The sequence below is a fragment of the Hydra vulgaris genome, chromosome 09, assembly GCF_038396675.1.
Source record: "Hydra vulgaris chromosome 09, alternate assembly HydraT2T_AEP".
NCBI lineage: Eukaryota > Metazoa > Cnidaria > Hydrozoa > Anthoathecata > Hydridae > Hydra > Hydra vulgaris.
Window position 1 is genome coordinate 47,208,751 of NC_088928.1, and position 15,786 is coordinate 47,224,536.

Here is a 15,786-nt window from a genome sequence, read left to right on the forward strand (position 1 = left end):
TAAAACTGTATAAGTACATTATGAAATATGCCACCCCATTACATTTTTGAAAAAATATATTAAAATGATTAGTTGCCAAAATTAAAAGTCAGCTAATAATTAATTTCACCAATCACAAAAAACTATATTTTAGAACTTAAAAATTTTAAATGTTATAACTATCCCCAGTCTCCTCCAATAAAAAAAGATTTTCTACTTATTTCTTTCACTTCTAAACATTTACCTAAATAATCTAAATTTGATATTTCAGGATCATTATCCTTTTTACCGAACAAAGCAGCTGCAGGTGTGATGCAAGGTTTAGGATCTCTATCATGAACTTCTATTTTAAAAGGAGGGCCTAGCAAGTACTCAACAAGTTTATTTTTCTTTATCAATCCCAGTAAAACTATAAACCTATCATTGAAGTGAATAGTTGATCCATGTTCTTTGTATAAACTAGTGTGAGGCTCATTTTCAAACAAACAATAACGGATGTATGGTGGTAGACATCTACAGAAGTAAAAAAATATTAATGTCACCATACAACAAAATATAAAATTTTCTGCTTAAGTTAAAAATAAACGAAATAAAACTTTTGAGCTCATTTTTTAAGTAAAAATTTATTTTTTAAATTAAAGTATTATAATATATAATACAATATTAAATTACAGTATTATATATTATAATAAATTGCAGTATTTATTTCAATTTTTATAAATAATAATGAATCATTTATAAAATCTTTCATTTCTTTCAGTTTTAATAAATGATAAGGGGTTGTCCATAAATTACGTCACACAATTTTCGACCATTTTTGACCCCTTCTCTTCCCCTCGTCACAATATTGTAACACTTTAGTAACAAGTTGCGTGTGAGTTGTCACATAATAACCTCCCCTCCTAACACACACACACACTTATGCGTTATGTAATTTATGGACAACTCTTAATGTTTATATTAAATTTTAATAAATTATAATATTTACAACTATATAATTTAATTATAATATTATTTAAAGTTAAAAAAAAATTAAAATGTCAATTATTATTAAACAAGAGTGTTGCTGACTATATTAATGTATATAAAACGTTTACATAGTGTTTTAAAGACATCCTCCAAGAACATTTGCAATAAATTTTCTATTACTTTATTTTATGGAAATGCATTATTGTAATTGCTTTGCATTGAAATGTTTGTATAATTTGCAAGAAACTTTAGTCATGTGTAATTTTTTCTTATGACATTTTAATAACTTTCTAAAAACATTTTTAATAATTATTTTTAATACCGTTAAGTGATTTTTAATGGCAATATTTGATGATTACTTTATTGTATAAATTGTTCATCCTTATGGAGCAGAGTAATGGTTGAAATATGTTCAATACAGTTACTAAGCCACCATCCTTCTGTCAGGAAAAGTACAAAATGAAAGAAAAAAACAGCTTGAAATCAAGAAGCAGGACCATAAAGCAGTGTTTGATGGAAAGGATCGGAAAGTAAAATGAATGTAAAGAGATCTCAACTTATCTACAAACACAGTGGCTTAGCATGTTGTTTTGGAAGATTTTAAACAAGAGTACATGAGATAATTGTAAGAGTTGATAAAACAAAGAAATAAACATGATAAAACCAGTTATACCGGATAAGACTGGTTATACTGGATATGACAAGAACAGGTCAGCTTGATGTCAGAAGTTAAACAGAATAAAAACAAAGTTTGGTTAGTGCTAGACTGGAGAGAAGCTAACAAATTCCATGATGCATTCATAAGAGATTCAAACATGTGTAGAGAAATTAAAACAGGGAAGACAAATTGGTATTAGACCTGCAAACATTGACCTGCACCAAGCATATCTCCAGCTAAAAATGGAGAAGAAATTAGTTTGGCAGTGTCAAATAGTGATCTTGTAGAACAAATGGTACTGATGCAGCTTGTTTTCAGACTTAATATGACATTGATGATTATAAAGTCTGTATCAAGCTAAACCTCACAGAAGTTATAAAGAACGTTTTCTATTTGTGGACAATTTGCGAACTTGTTAGTGTGCAATTAGTTGCGTGTTGTTTATAGTCTTGGTAAGTAAAAAGCAGTTTTTTTATTGAGTGGGTGAGATAGTGAGATTCGTAATAAAGGAGTACAGTATGTGCTGATGAAAGTACTAAAAAAAGTGGGGGGAAGTCAACCTGTTTGTAAAGAATGAGAAGTATGACTCAAAAAAAAGATGCTAGTTCTTTAGCATTAGGAGCTCTTAAGCAAAACGGTGGAGCCACCATTAAAGAGGCAACATGGATGCTTAAAGAATGATCTGAAATTTATATAAATGAGCAGAATTGAACACCATATTGGATGGTGTTAGATGGCTTTAGAAAATAAACACATCAAACTGCAATGATTTAGACATTAAAGCACCAGAAAACCACTGAATAACAAATAACTTCACTGGTTTTCTAATGCTTTAATGGGGAAATTGAGACTGAAGTCAAAAGAATCAAGTGAACTATTAATATAATGAAGAGTAAACAGCTTTGGGAGTTAATAGATGAATATAACTTGGAAGTTACATGAAGTTGATATCATCAAAAAGCAATCTGGCTGATTCCTTAATGAGAATATCTAGTTGGGAGATAAAAATGTTGAAACTTGACAGCTCTGCAACCGTATCAATTAATAAATCCAAACTGTATATTGGTATAAGGTCTTCATTAACAAAAAAGAAATGAGTCCAATCGACAAACTGCCAAAATTTCAATTTGAACCAATACCAAAATTTCAATTTTGGTAAAAAATCAGTGAGCAAAATTTCAGTTGAAAAACATACCAAAAAACCAAAAATTTTGCATGATTTTAAATTTTTATTCAATTGAAAAAAATTCTTATTTTTGACAATATCCACAAAGTATTTTTCCATTTCTAAATGAAATTAAAGCCCATCATTCACAAATGACTTCTGGGGTACCTCAAGGTTCTATCCTTGGTCCCGTTTTATTTCTTTTCTACAGTAATGATCTTCCCAACAACTTTACATCTAAAGTAGCTCTTTATGACTCAACTTTATACTCCTATCTTGACAAAAAGTTTTCTTTTTTCGATTGCTTAGAACAGGCAGCCGATCTTGAATCTGATCTCACTTCTGTAATAGATTGGGGCTCAAAGTGGCTTGTAAATTTTAACTCCAACAAAACTCAGTTATTTTCTACAAACAACTATTGCAATACTGTCAACATTTATATAATAATGAATGACAACCCTCTCATTGAGTCTTATTGGATTATTCTTTACTACTGACCTTTCGTGGAAACCATACATACAATCAATTGCTAAATTAGCATCTGCTAAGGGTGCTTTCCTTTACCCTGCTTGCCATTTTCTTTCTCCTGATTCCATTCTTTACCTCTACAAATCTCTTATTTGTCTCTTTATAGAATACTGTTGCCATATTTGGGCTGGTTTTTTGAATGATGCTCTTTTTCTTCTAGACAAGGTCCAAAAACACATTGTAAACGTAGTTGGACCCGCTCTATCTGCTAAACTTGAGTCTCTTACCCATCGTCGTTAGTTGCATCTCTTTCTCTTTTCTACAAATACTATCATGGTTGCTGCACATAGGAGCTATCATCTTTAGTTCCATCAACTAAAACTCATTCTTGCTTGACTCGTCATTCAGCCAAGTCTCATTTATTTACTGTATCTGCCCCTGCATGCTCTAAAAACTTTTATTCATCTAGTTTTTTCCGCACACTTTAACTCTTTGGAAATCTCTCCCATCTTCATGTTTTCCTGACTCATACAACCTTCAACCTTCAACTTTTTAAGTCTCCTGTCAACCAATTTTTTGCTCTATAACTGTTCTTTTTTTCTAGTAACTCCCAACTTAATAGTGGTTGCTTGCAGCCTTTTAGGGAGTGAATTAAAACACAAAAAAAACAAAAAAAACAAAAAAAAGATGGAAAGGCGTTGTCAAAAAACAAAACAAAATAACAAATGTAAAAAAATAAATTTGTAGATAACGTTGTACCTTATAGATATAGAACAGCAGTAACAAGACATCAAATACATGGAAAAGTACAAATATTTTCAGAGGTTACATTATCCCCAACGTAAAAAAAATATTTTTCAAAACCAGAACAAATAACATTTACATATAATAAAACCATACAAAAAGCTGTCAAAGTATAAAAAATATGGGTGTTGCTGCTGCTATGTTTTTTACCTATTTTATAAAGTGTAAAAAAGACAAGTTTACTTATTAAGCGACAGGTTAGGTTAATTCTAGATGATATTTTTGGGCATGTTGGGTCTCAAAGAAGCGAAATTATATGAAAATTTCAAAATTAATAATTATTTTATTAAAAAATTATTATTTTAAAATTGCTGAAAAATGACAGTTTTTAACTAGAAATGAAAAAAGTGTATTTTTTTGATAATATTTTCAAAACAAAATCTTAAATAATAATTTTTTTATAAAATGATTGTTATTTTTGAAATTTTTATTTAATTGTGGTAAATTTAAATGCGGTAGTGGTGTAGTGGTAGAGCACTTGCTTCATAAGTGAGAGGTTCCAAGTTCAATCCCCACCACGTCCATGGTTGTACCGCGCTCAACTTGTTTCTCCGTGCAGCGGCCTTGTTTGTCAAGGTTGGTGTTTCGGATATATATATATCCGAATTAGAGAATGCTAATAAACCAGACCAGAAAAAGTTTAAATTGTAAACAAGTTTTTTTTTTAAATAGTACTTGCCCAAACCAAACCTTCAGTCAATGTAGCGGCACTTCCTTGTAGCAGCAGGCTATAAGATAGTAGATGTAGCAACACTCAATTATAGCAGCAGGCTATATATATATATATATATATATATATATATATATATATATATATATATATATATATATATATATATATATATATATATATATATATATATATATATTTATATATATATATATATATATATATATATAAATATATATATATATATATATACATAAAATATTTTTTAAATATAATTTGACTTGAAATATATTTCCAAACTATCAACAAATTTATCACACAATATTTAGTTACTCAATTTGTTTATTCAGATTAATCTTTATTAAACTAAATATATAATTTTATTTATTCTAATGTTGCAGGTCACTTTTCTTAACTTTTTTTTATAGATGATAAAAATTAAATGCTAAAAATTAAATATTATATTATTAAAATTAAATTATATTAACAATGAGTACAGAAGAAGACTTCAATATAACAAGAATGTCCAAATATCATAAGCAAAATGTAATGTTTAAAACTTTTTGTGCACAGTCAAACTTGATTTATACTCTATTTTTGTGGCGATAATTTATACAAAAGAACTTACAGATTTTCTAATCTAGTTAAGTCTATTATTTAAGGTTTATTAGTAGAAATGCTGAATGATCAACATGAATGGTGGGTGTTTCAACAAAAATGCTGCCTGCCAACAGCTCATTTAATTGAAGCATGAATAAAAGAAAACAATGTAGATTTTTCACTCTTGCCAGATTAATTATCAGATTTGAATTTAATCAAATTTAAATTGGTTTGAATCCAATCAAATTTATTTCGGTTTGGATGGACAAATAATTAGTGTAGGTCCAAATAAGATTCATAAAATAATTTAAAGTAAAAATTAGATACCATTTGGAGAAGAACTTCTTTTGGAACAACAACTCTGCAAATCCTTTATAACAATCTCATTAAATTGTGTATATTAGTATGTAATTTGAGATGCAAAATTTGTTTAACAAAAACTTCTCTCAAAAAAAAAAAACTTTTTTAAACTTTTTCTGGTCTGTTTTAAAAGCATATGGTTTAAAACTACAGTTTATGGAAGAAACTTTTTGACTACAATGCAGGAATATATATATATATATATATATATATATATATATATATATATATATATATATATATATATATATATATATATAAATAGTTCTATAGTTGGTTGCATTTGGGAGTACAAAAGGAAAAAAATGATTCTTACGCCAACAAATACGTCACTTTTAATTACTTTTGACTTTCGTCCAACATTTGCGTGTTGTTAGAAAGTAAAAACCATTAATTTAATTACAAATTGATCGTTTTTTAAAAAAACTGCAAAAACGCAAATTTAATTGACCAGAATGTTTTTAAAAACATTCTGAATGTTTTTAAAAACATTCTGAATGTTTTTAAAAACATTCTGAATGTTTTTAACAATCTAAACAATGTTTTAATTTTTATTTTTTTACTGTAAATCATGCGCGGAGTGTTGCTACATCGACTATCTTATAGCCTGACTCGCAACAAAGTGCTGCTACATCGACTGACAAATAGCCTGATTCGCAACAGAGTGCTGCTGCATCTACTATCTTTTAGCCTGACTCACAAGGGAGTGCTGCTACATTGACTGAGCGTTTGGTTGGGGCAGGTAGTCTATCAATTACTAAAAAAAAAAAATTCCGGTTTTGCATTTTGTTTTTCCCTTTCTGTCAACAAAATACGGAAAAACTTTCTGACAACCAGGTAAGAGTTCTATATATATATATATATATATATATATATATATATATATATATATATATATATACACATATATATATATATATATATATATATATATATACACATATATATATATATATATATATATATATATATATATATATATATATATATATATATATATAAATAATAGGGTCACTTAAAACAAAAATGAGCAAAGAAACTTTTAGCATCAATATTATAGTGCCAATATATATAATTAATAAAAAGTCAGAAAAATGTTTACTACCGACCGGGAACTGGCTTTTTGTCATCATAAAATCGTAAAATTTCAGAATCAAAAAAATTCGTATCTCAGTGAATTTCAGTTCAGTTTTAATTTTATTAGTGTATAACACATGAAAAAAACTGGGAAAATGATTGGCGTCAAAAAATCAAGATTAAACAAGTCTGTCCCCATTTTTTATTTTTTTTAGAAATTTCAAGTAATATTAAGTTAATAATAAAAAAATTTGAGAAAAAAAGAAAAATTTCTACCTACCAGGGAACTTTTTTTTTTATAAGATGTCAGATGGTAAAGTTGACATCTTAAAAATAAATAAATTTTAGTCCGATTTTTATGATTTTGTCTCTAAACAGATTCTAAATGGAATCTGTTTTGCTTATCCAAAATCTATCACACAATTATATCAAACCGTAAGTTTGATATAATTGTGTAAGTTTTATAAAGTTCCAGACCGTAAGTTAATTTTGGTAGTACCAACATTAACTTACGGTCTGGAACTTTATAAAACCAATGACGTAACAATGCAAAACTTAAACAGAATTGGAAGGAGCGCATTAAAATCGCTTTTCAACCTTTCAAAACATTGTAAAAATTATTTAAACTCGTTATTTAAAGTTTGGGACATATCAAAGTGCATTCACCAGAATAAACTGAACTTATTTATTCGTCTTTTAGATAACATATTGATGACTGATATTATTGAATCTCAGTTTAGCAAATCCTACGGTAAAACAATCTTTTGTAGATGATGTCCAGCAGGTGTGCCATATTAGTGGACTAAGCTTTGAAAAGTTAAGAAATGAAAAAAATAGAATACCTTTTGTGGTGGTGTAGGATAAAATCCTGAAAGATATTGAGAAAATATTGAAATACTCATTAGATTGGTGGAACGTAAAAGAATAGAGAAACATTTTCAAGCAAACTCTAGAAGAAAACATTCCAAAATGATTTACCTTGTAAAAATATTTACAGTAGGTGGTTAAGAAAAAGAAAACGAAAAAAAAAAAGATATGAAAAAGAAAAAAACAAATGGCATTAAGCTTATTATTTGTTTGGCAAAAGTACATATTCATGTTAAAACATATATTTACAGTATAAATAATCAAATTCAAGTGTCTTTTAAAAAAATGTTTCTTTAAGCTTTTTTAGTGTGCAGCTTAGGCATTAATAGTCTATGAGCCATCCTGGCCCTGACAAACCCATCTCTTCCCTTACATCCACAAACAGATGCAGATACATCTGTCACCTCTTTTACCGCTCTTTCACAAGACGTGTAGGGGAAATTGAGGTGATTTAAAAGTTGTCTCTAAAAAATTTTCAAGATATTTTGAAGGTATTTGATAAGTAAATACAGATTCTGATTTATCTTCTTTGTCTCAGTAGTCCAGTTCTTGTATGGATATAGCTCCCAGATTGAGTTGAACCTTCTTCCTTGGCCTGAATCGAGTGTCTCCATACTCTGAACCTCTCCATATCTCTTTGATAGTTTTAATTGCAAACCTCCTAGATTCCTTATCTGAGCTTGCTATAAGAGAAAGAATCAAAGATTCAGAATAAGCAAAATAAGCTCCATTTTTTATGAACAGAGTAACAATTACTATTATCTCATCCTCCTGTTTTCTCAGCAGTCTTAACAGTGTTACTATGTGTTCTGGGGACTCAACAATAATGTGTTTCACTTTGATTTTACACCACATGTGAAAATACACTTGAACTAACCATTTTAAAAATAGGTGAAATTTTCTTAGCATATCATCAGTAAAACCATGGTCACTTATATAGAAAAAAAAATTAGCTTCTTCAGTAGTAAGCCATCTGCTATAGGAATGTGCCTCAAAGGAAGCTCATTGCAATGTAGCATACAAATAGACCAGAAACACTTTCTACACAACAAATGTTCAAGATTTGTCAACAAAACGCCATCTTTCCCTGAAACAGTTACAGCATTTGTTGAATCTCCTCTTATTACTTTTAGAGATTTATGTACTCCCCGAGGAACCACCCAATTAAATAATCCAATAGCTGCTTGTTTAGCAGGCTTATTAGGAGATATTGCCTTCATGGGTGTAAAATGTGTAGTATAGTGACCGTCAGGTTCAGAAGTAACACTAATGTGTTCTTCTTTCACAACCCTTTGATGAAATTGTTTTGTTACAGGGTTGTGCTTAAAAATTGTGGTAAAATCTTTTCTACCATCAGCAAATATACCTTTGATAGGTTGTACTTGAATCTTCATTTCTTCAGATGTCTTTGCTTAGTCATTACTGCTTTCCTAGCTCTAACAACTTTCTTAGGATCTACAACCAAATAGGATATTTTAGGTGTTAAAAAGAATAAGGTCTTAATGAAAAGCTGAAACTACTGCTGATGTTGCAGCTGGTGAATTATCGAATCTCAAAGAAGCTTCAGCAGTATTACTAATAGACATAAAATTTAGTTTCCAGTTATTAACTGGAGCAGGTTCATTTCTATTCTATTTGAATTATCATCACTTATGAAAGACTCAACAAGATCTTTTTCTCTTCTTTTTTTCTAATTTTTTTTCTAGGCTGGACATTCTTTTCAGCTTCCTCTTTTCTAAAGAAACCTGTATAGCTGTTTCCTTAGTATCTTTACAAGTCATTTGATATTTTGATAGTGACCCAGTTTTTCTCTTTCAGCTTTTAACCAAATAAGTTCACTTTTTGGAATCTAATTTTCCCTCGGATAAGTACACTAAATATGTTCAAAATCTAAACAACTATTTAATTTTGAGCACTTTCATTACATAAAGTGATTTTACATTTACAAGATGTAATGTCAAGCAATTGATCAAATCAGATTTCCCAGGTAGAAACAATTTTTTGGGCTGTTTGTCTTCTAGAAATATTACTAAACTTATTCCATACTATTTCTATTTTCTATACCAATAACATCTTGTTTATTACCACAGGAAACTTAAAAAGAGCATTTGATCTTGTCCACTGTTAAAGAACCAAGTCTGCATATTGTACACAAAGTTCTCTTACAGAAATCAGCCTTCTTGAAAATAAAACAAATAATAAAAGGTTTGGCTTAGTGAATACAAGTAAATATAAACAATATTTCTAAATTTTCAATATTTTTATGCGACTTTTCATTATATGCTTGTCAATATCTGTAAAACTGGAAAATGACCAAACCAGAAGTAAAGTACTTTTGTACTGTGTATTCATGTATGAGGTACATGAATGCACCGAACGGAAGTAATTTATTTCCAGTTTTATTGATTCCTAGTATGAATAAATTAAAACATGTTTAAATACAAAAATATTATTATTTATATTAATGTACTCTTCTGTAATACATACAGAAGAGTACATTAGTACAGAAGTGTGCATTATGTACATTGTACGCAAAATACACTTTTGTACTAATGTAATAAACATAGACAATAATGTACACTTCTGTACAATGCAATAAACATAGAAAATAACTATTTAAAAGTAACCTACAACTTTTCAGAACTTTGCATTTCTAAGACAGGGCCAACAACGTGGTTTTCAAACTTGGGGGGAGTTAGGGGGAAGGTGCACAATCATCATCAACTACTAAAAAAGGTCCTCTTTTATAGAAAAAATGGGGAGAGGGGGGAGCACCTGATCCTCTGGCATCATCAGCACTGATATAATCTCAATTTTTCAAAGCCAATCGTATTACCATTTTTTTAATTATTTATTATACATGAAAATTGAACTAAACTAACTGAGGTATGACTTTTTTAAATTTAAGATTTTTTACAATCTGACATCTTACTAAAAAAACGAGTTCCCTGATAGGTAAAAAAAATTTTTTACAAATTTTTTTTGTTAATTTTTATTTATTATATATATTGGCATTACAATATTGATGCTATAAGTTTCTTTGCTCATTTTTGTTTTAAGTGACATACCCTAATATATATCATGCCAAAAAATTCTTGCATGTATGCTTGCCATTCTAATTATCAAAATTATGTTCTTTTTGGTCAATTTATATCAGATCACCTATAAAAAGAATTTAGCATACTTTGTCAAGGTTTGGAGGTACCTATTTTCTGAGTGTTCAACAAGTCATTGAAAAGTTACATATAAAACACGGCTTTTTACTTTTGAAAATAAATGTGGACAATTTTAATGCAAAATCTAGTCATCAATGTGCATATGCCAATTTAAATTGTCTGAAGACTGTTGTAAAATTTTTGATAGCATTTTCAATAATCTTTTATTGTTGAAGGTGTTAAAATGTCACTTGTTCACATGAATAATAACTGAATATGAATATAACAAAAATGAATAATAACTCCTAGATCAAATCTATTATCAGAAATATGGTCAGTTTTCCAAATTTTTGGAATGTTGTGGATTAAAAGTTTTAAAAGATTCTTGCCAATGGAAATAGTTTTGTTTCATAATTTTTCAAATGGTCAAAGACCATGCCTGCAGAAAATCTTCAAGTAGTATTTTTATGATAATATCTGACTATTATTTATTTGATATGGACATAATTGTATTATACTGAGTGACATTTTAAAAACAAAATTTGGGTACCTCTATCACTCCAGATCTGACAAAGAACCTGCATTTATCTACTTTTGCCATAAAAAAAAAGGCCCCCACAAAAAAAAACTGGTTGCACAATGAATAGGCTTGCAGTAGAGAATACTATGTATTGTATATAATTTATGTTAGTTATATGCGTATTTTGATGTGTGAGTGTGTGTGTATATATATAATGATAGTAATAATAAATGCATGCTTAAACAAGCTCTAAGACATCGCACTGAAATTGCCTGCTGCCCAGGGCTTAAATACATACATCAACTATCTTAAAGCCTGCTGATGCAAGAAAGCCACTTCATCAACTGAAGGTTTTCATCATTTTTGGCAGAGGGTAGCAATCTTTTCTTTCATTATTCTTTGTTTTTTTCTTCTGAAAAAGCTGTACATCATAAATAAAAGCAAAACTAGTATGTGTATGCCTTTTTTTTTTAAATTCTAATTCACTCCCAACAAGGCTGCAAGCAACCACTTTTAAGTTTGAAGTTACTAGAAAACAAAGAATAGAATGCAAGTGCAAGGAAATGGTTGAAAGAAGACTTAAAAAGTTGCAGGAGTTCCAAAGGGATGAAGTGCAGGGGAAAAATCTAGACAAATACAAATTTTTTGAGCATGCAAGGACAGATACAGTAAAAAGATGAGACTTTGCTGAATGATGAGTCAAACAAGAATAAGTTTTGCTTGATGGCCTCAAGCTTGGCATATAGAGCAGGTCCAACTATGTTTACAATACATTTTTAGATCTTGTTTAAAAGAGAAAGAGCGTCATTAGAAGAACCAACCCAAATATGACAAAAGTATTCCATACAGGGACAAATAAGAGATTTGTAAAGATAGAGAATGGAATCAGCTGTAAGTAGGGTTCCCATTCTCCTCTTTTTTCCGGAGGAGAACGCTGTGAAAACTTCAATTTTAATTAGTTTAGCGCTGCGCTCTCCTACGCAAAAAAGAGGAGAATGGGAACCCTAGCTGTAAGAGAATGGCAAGCACAATAAAGAGAAGCAATCTTAGCAGATGCTAACTTTGCAATAGATTATATATTTCCTTGAGAGGTAAGTGGTAAATGATAATCCAAGAAGACATAAAAAAGAAGACTCAATTTAAAAATTTCGACAGCATTGCGATAGTTGCTCGCATAAAATAACTGAGTTTTGTTAGAGTTAAAATTCACAAGCCACTGCAAGCCCAAATCTGTTACAGCAGTCAAGATCAAATTCAAGATCAGCTACCTGTTCTAAACAATCGAAAAGAGAGGACTATTTCTCAAGACAGGAGTATAAAGTTAAGTTGTCAGCAAATAGAAACACTTTAGATGTAAAATTGTCAGGAAGATCATTAATGTTTATTAGAAACAAAACAGGACCAAGGACAGAACCTTCCTCAAAGGCCAACACTTTTCTTCATTCCCAGTAACATCTGGGGTACCCCTTCTGGGTACCCCAGAAGTTACTGGAAATGAAGAAAAGTGTTGGCCTTTGAGGATGACTTTATTAAAGCAATTAGAAAAAACAATTTGATAATCTCAAAAACTTTCAACATATGAAGATACACTATATAAAGCCAGCTTATGGAGAAGACAAGCATTCCAAACTGTATCTAATGCACAATAAAATTGTTTAGTCACAGCAGGTAACAAGTCAGCCGTAAAGCCAGAAGATTGAGAAACCATATTAATTGTCTGACAGTAAGTTATTTAACTCAAGATAGGATTCTAGAAATTTGTTAATCAAAGACTCAAAAATATTGCTAATAACAGATAGAAGACTGATTAAGCAATGGTTGGAGGAGTCAGAATGTTTGCCAGAGTTTTTAAAAATTAAAACCACAGGTGTCATTTTCCAGCAGGCAGGAAAACAAGACTCAGTCAAGCACTTATTAAAGAGTTTAGAGAGAAATGAAGAGAGTTCTGGAGAACAATTTTTTAAGACTATGACAAGAATGTTGTCTGGACCAAAAGCCATAGAAGAGTTTAAACGAGATATGACTTTAGCAACGGAAGCTGGAATGATTTGAATGTCTAACAGTGGGTTAACCTGTTTAATTGGAATGAAAGGGAGAGAGCGGTTATAAGATTCAAGAGTTTTAAAAGAAAATTTCTATAGAAATAGTTCTGCTTTATCCTTGGGAGAGATAATAAGATCAGTCTCATGAATGAGAAATGGAATGTTAGACCTACCTTTGTTAATGATGCTGTTGAAGATTTTCCAAAAGTTGCTAAAGCCTAACTTCTGAGATAAGATACAAGATTTAGTGAACTGAGAATAATAAGGCTTACCATCTGACATTTTTACATCGATTTCTTGCAATAATAAATAGCCGTTTATTCTCGAGAGAGTTGTTTTTTTAAAAAAGATGAAGAAATGATTACTATTAGATATAGCAGCTCTACAAGAAGGTGAAAACCATGGAGTAAAATGTGGTTTGACTAACAAAAGGAATAAAAGCTTACATTCATGTCTGTATCCAGGAGGTTACGTAGGAGGCGCATTTATCAGCAGAGAGAGAAAAGATATTAGCCTAAGGATCATCACAAAGAAAATCACAAAAAGAACCTTAGCTTTAGGTCACCTCTAAAGCTAAATCAGCTTTAGAGAAGTATTAGTAGTGTGATGATAGGGTGATTCTAAAAAAGGAACACAAGATTTAAGATTTATATTGATCAAATCATGGTCAGAACCACCTGAGAGAGAAAAAGGAAAAAATGAAAAAATGCTAGGATCAGAAACAAGACATGAATCAAGGAAAAATGCAACACTCAAAGGTTCACTAAGAGGAAGCAAGTCTGGTGAGTTTTGCAAGACATAAGATTTAACTGATGGAAAATTACTTTAAGCAGAACACAAACATGCATAAAGTAACTTACAGGTGAATGAATATAAAAACTTATTTAAATTTCTTTTACAATCTACCGTCTGCAGGTTTATAAGGAAGCTTTCTGAAGAACTTGCAGGTGATGAAACCTGCAGAGTTCTTCAGAAAGAACTCTGCAGGTTTCATCACCTTCTTTCGATTTGTTTTTATTAATTTATTAAGCCTGACTAAAAACTTTACCAACATCCAGCTGTGAGCATGAAAATATAAAATATAAAAAATTATTTTTCTCTTATTATTACTCTCCTTCTAAGTTTCTCCTTCTAAGTTCTGTATAGTTCTTTACATTTCTGTAATATCCTGTATAAAGTTTTCTAAGTTCTGTATAGTTCTTTACATTTCTGTAATATCCTGTATAAAGTTTTCTAAGTTCTGTATAGTTCTTTACATTTCTGTAATATTCTGTATAAAGTTTTCTAAGTTCTGTATAGTTCTTTACATTTCTGTAATATTCTGTATAAAGTTTTCTAAGTTCTGTATAGTTCTTTACATTTCTGTAATATTCTGTATAAAGTTTTCTAAGTTCTGTATTGTTCTTTACATTTCTGTAATATTCTGTATAAAGTTTTCTAAGTTCTGTATAGTTCTTTACATTTCTGTAATATTCTGTATAAAGTTTTCTAAGTTCTGTATAGTTCTTTATATTTCTGTAATATTCTGTATAAAGTTTTCTAAGTTCTGTATAGTTCTTTACATTTCTGTAATATTCTGTATAAAGTTTTCTAAGTTCTGTATAGTTCTTTATATTTCTGTAATATTCTGTATAAAGTTTTCTAAGTTCTGTATAGTTCTTTATACTTCTGTAATATTCTGTATAAAGTTTTCTAAGTTCTGTATAGTTCTTTATATTTCTGTAATATTCTGTATAAAGTTTTGTAAGTTCTGTATAGTTCTTTATATTTCTGTAATATTCTGTATAAAGTTTTCTAAGTTCTGTATAGTTTTTTATATTTCTGTAATATTCTGTATAAAGTTTTGTAAGTTCTGTATAGTTCTTTATATTTCTGTAATATTCTGTATAAAGTTTTCTAAGTTCTGTATAGTTCTTTATATTTCTGTAATATTCTGTATAAAGTTTTCTAAGTTCTGTATAGTTCTTTATATTTCTGTAATATTCTGTATAAAAATTTCTAAGTTCTGTATAGTTCTTTATATTTCTGTAATATTCTGTATAAAGTTTTCTAAGTTCTGTATAGTTCTTTATATTTCTGTAATATTATGTATAAAGTTTTCTAAGTTCTGTATAGTTCTTTATATTTCTATAATGTTCTGTATAAAGTTTTTTTAAGTGTGTATACACAAGAATGAGATAAGTAAATTGAGCAAATAAGAATTCAATACATCCAAGAATACTGTTATTTTTGATGAAAATATTGTATTGATGGAATGTATTAAAATAGCAGTGGTTGTTTGATTTTAAAGTTAGTTCATAAAATTTAAAATTTTTGTAATTTTAAAAAGAAAAGTAAGTATTATTTCAATCATAATATATTCTTTATTTATTTGTGTATGTTTATTGGTGAATGTGATTTCTTAACCTTTAAAAGTGGGCCAAGGATGTCATTGTACACCAACAGAACACAA

At 29.4% G+C, this 15,786-nt stretch overlaps 1 protein-coding gene across 3 annotated transcripts in view; it reads right to left on the reverse strand.

Annotated features, from left to right (window-relative positions):
* Positions 1-15,786, reverse strand: part of LOC100207083 (uncharacterized protein FLJ43738) — a 67,836-nt gene that overhangs the window by 29,094 nt on the left and 22,956 nt on the right. For all 3 annotated transcript variants that reach the window (XR_010640887.1, XM_065805904.1, XM_065805903.1), the window contains exon 8: positions 224-492. Coding sequence is in view for 2 of the 3 variants with exons in the window: in XM_065805904.1 (XP_065661976.1) it covers positions 224-492 (269 nt within the window). In the remaining variant the exon portion in view is untranslated. The remainder of the gene's footprint in view (positions 1-223; positions 493-15,786) is intronic.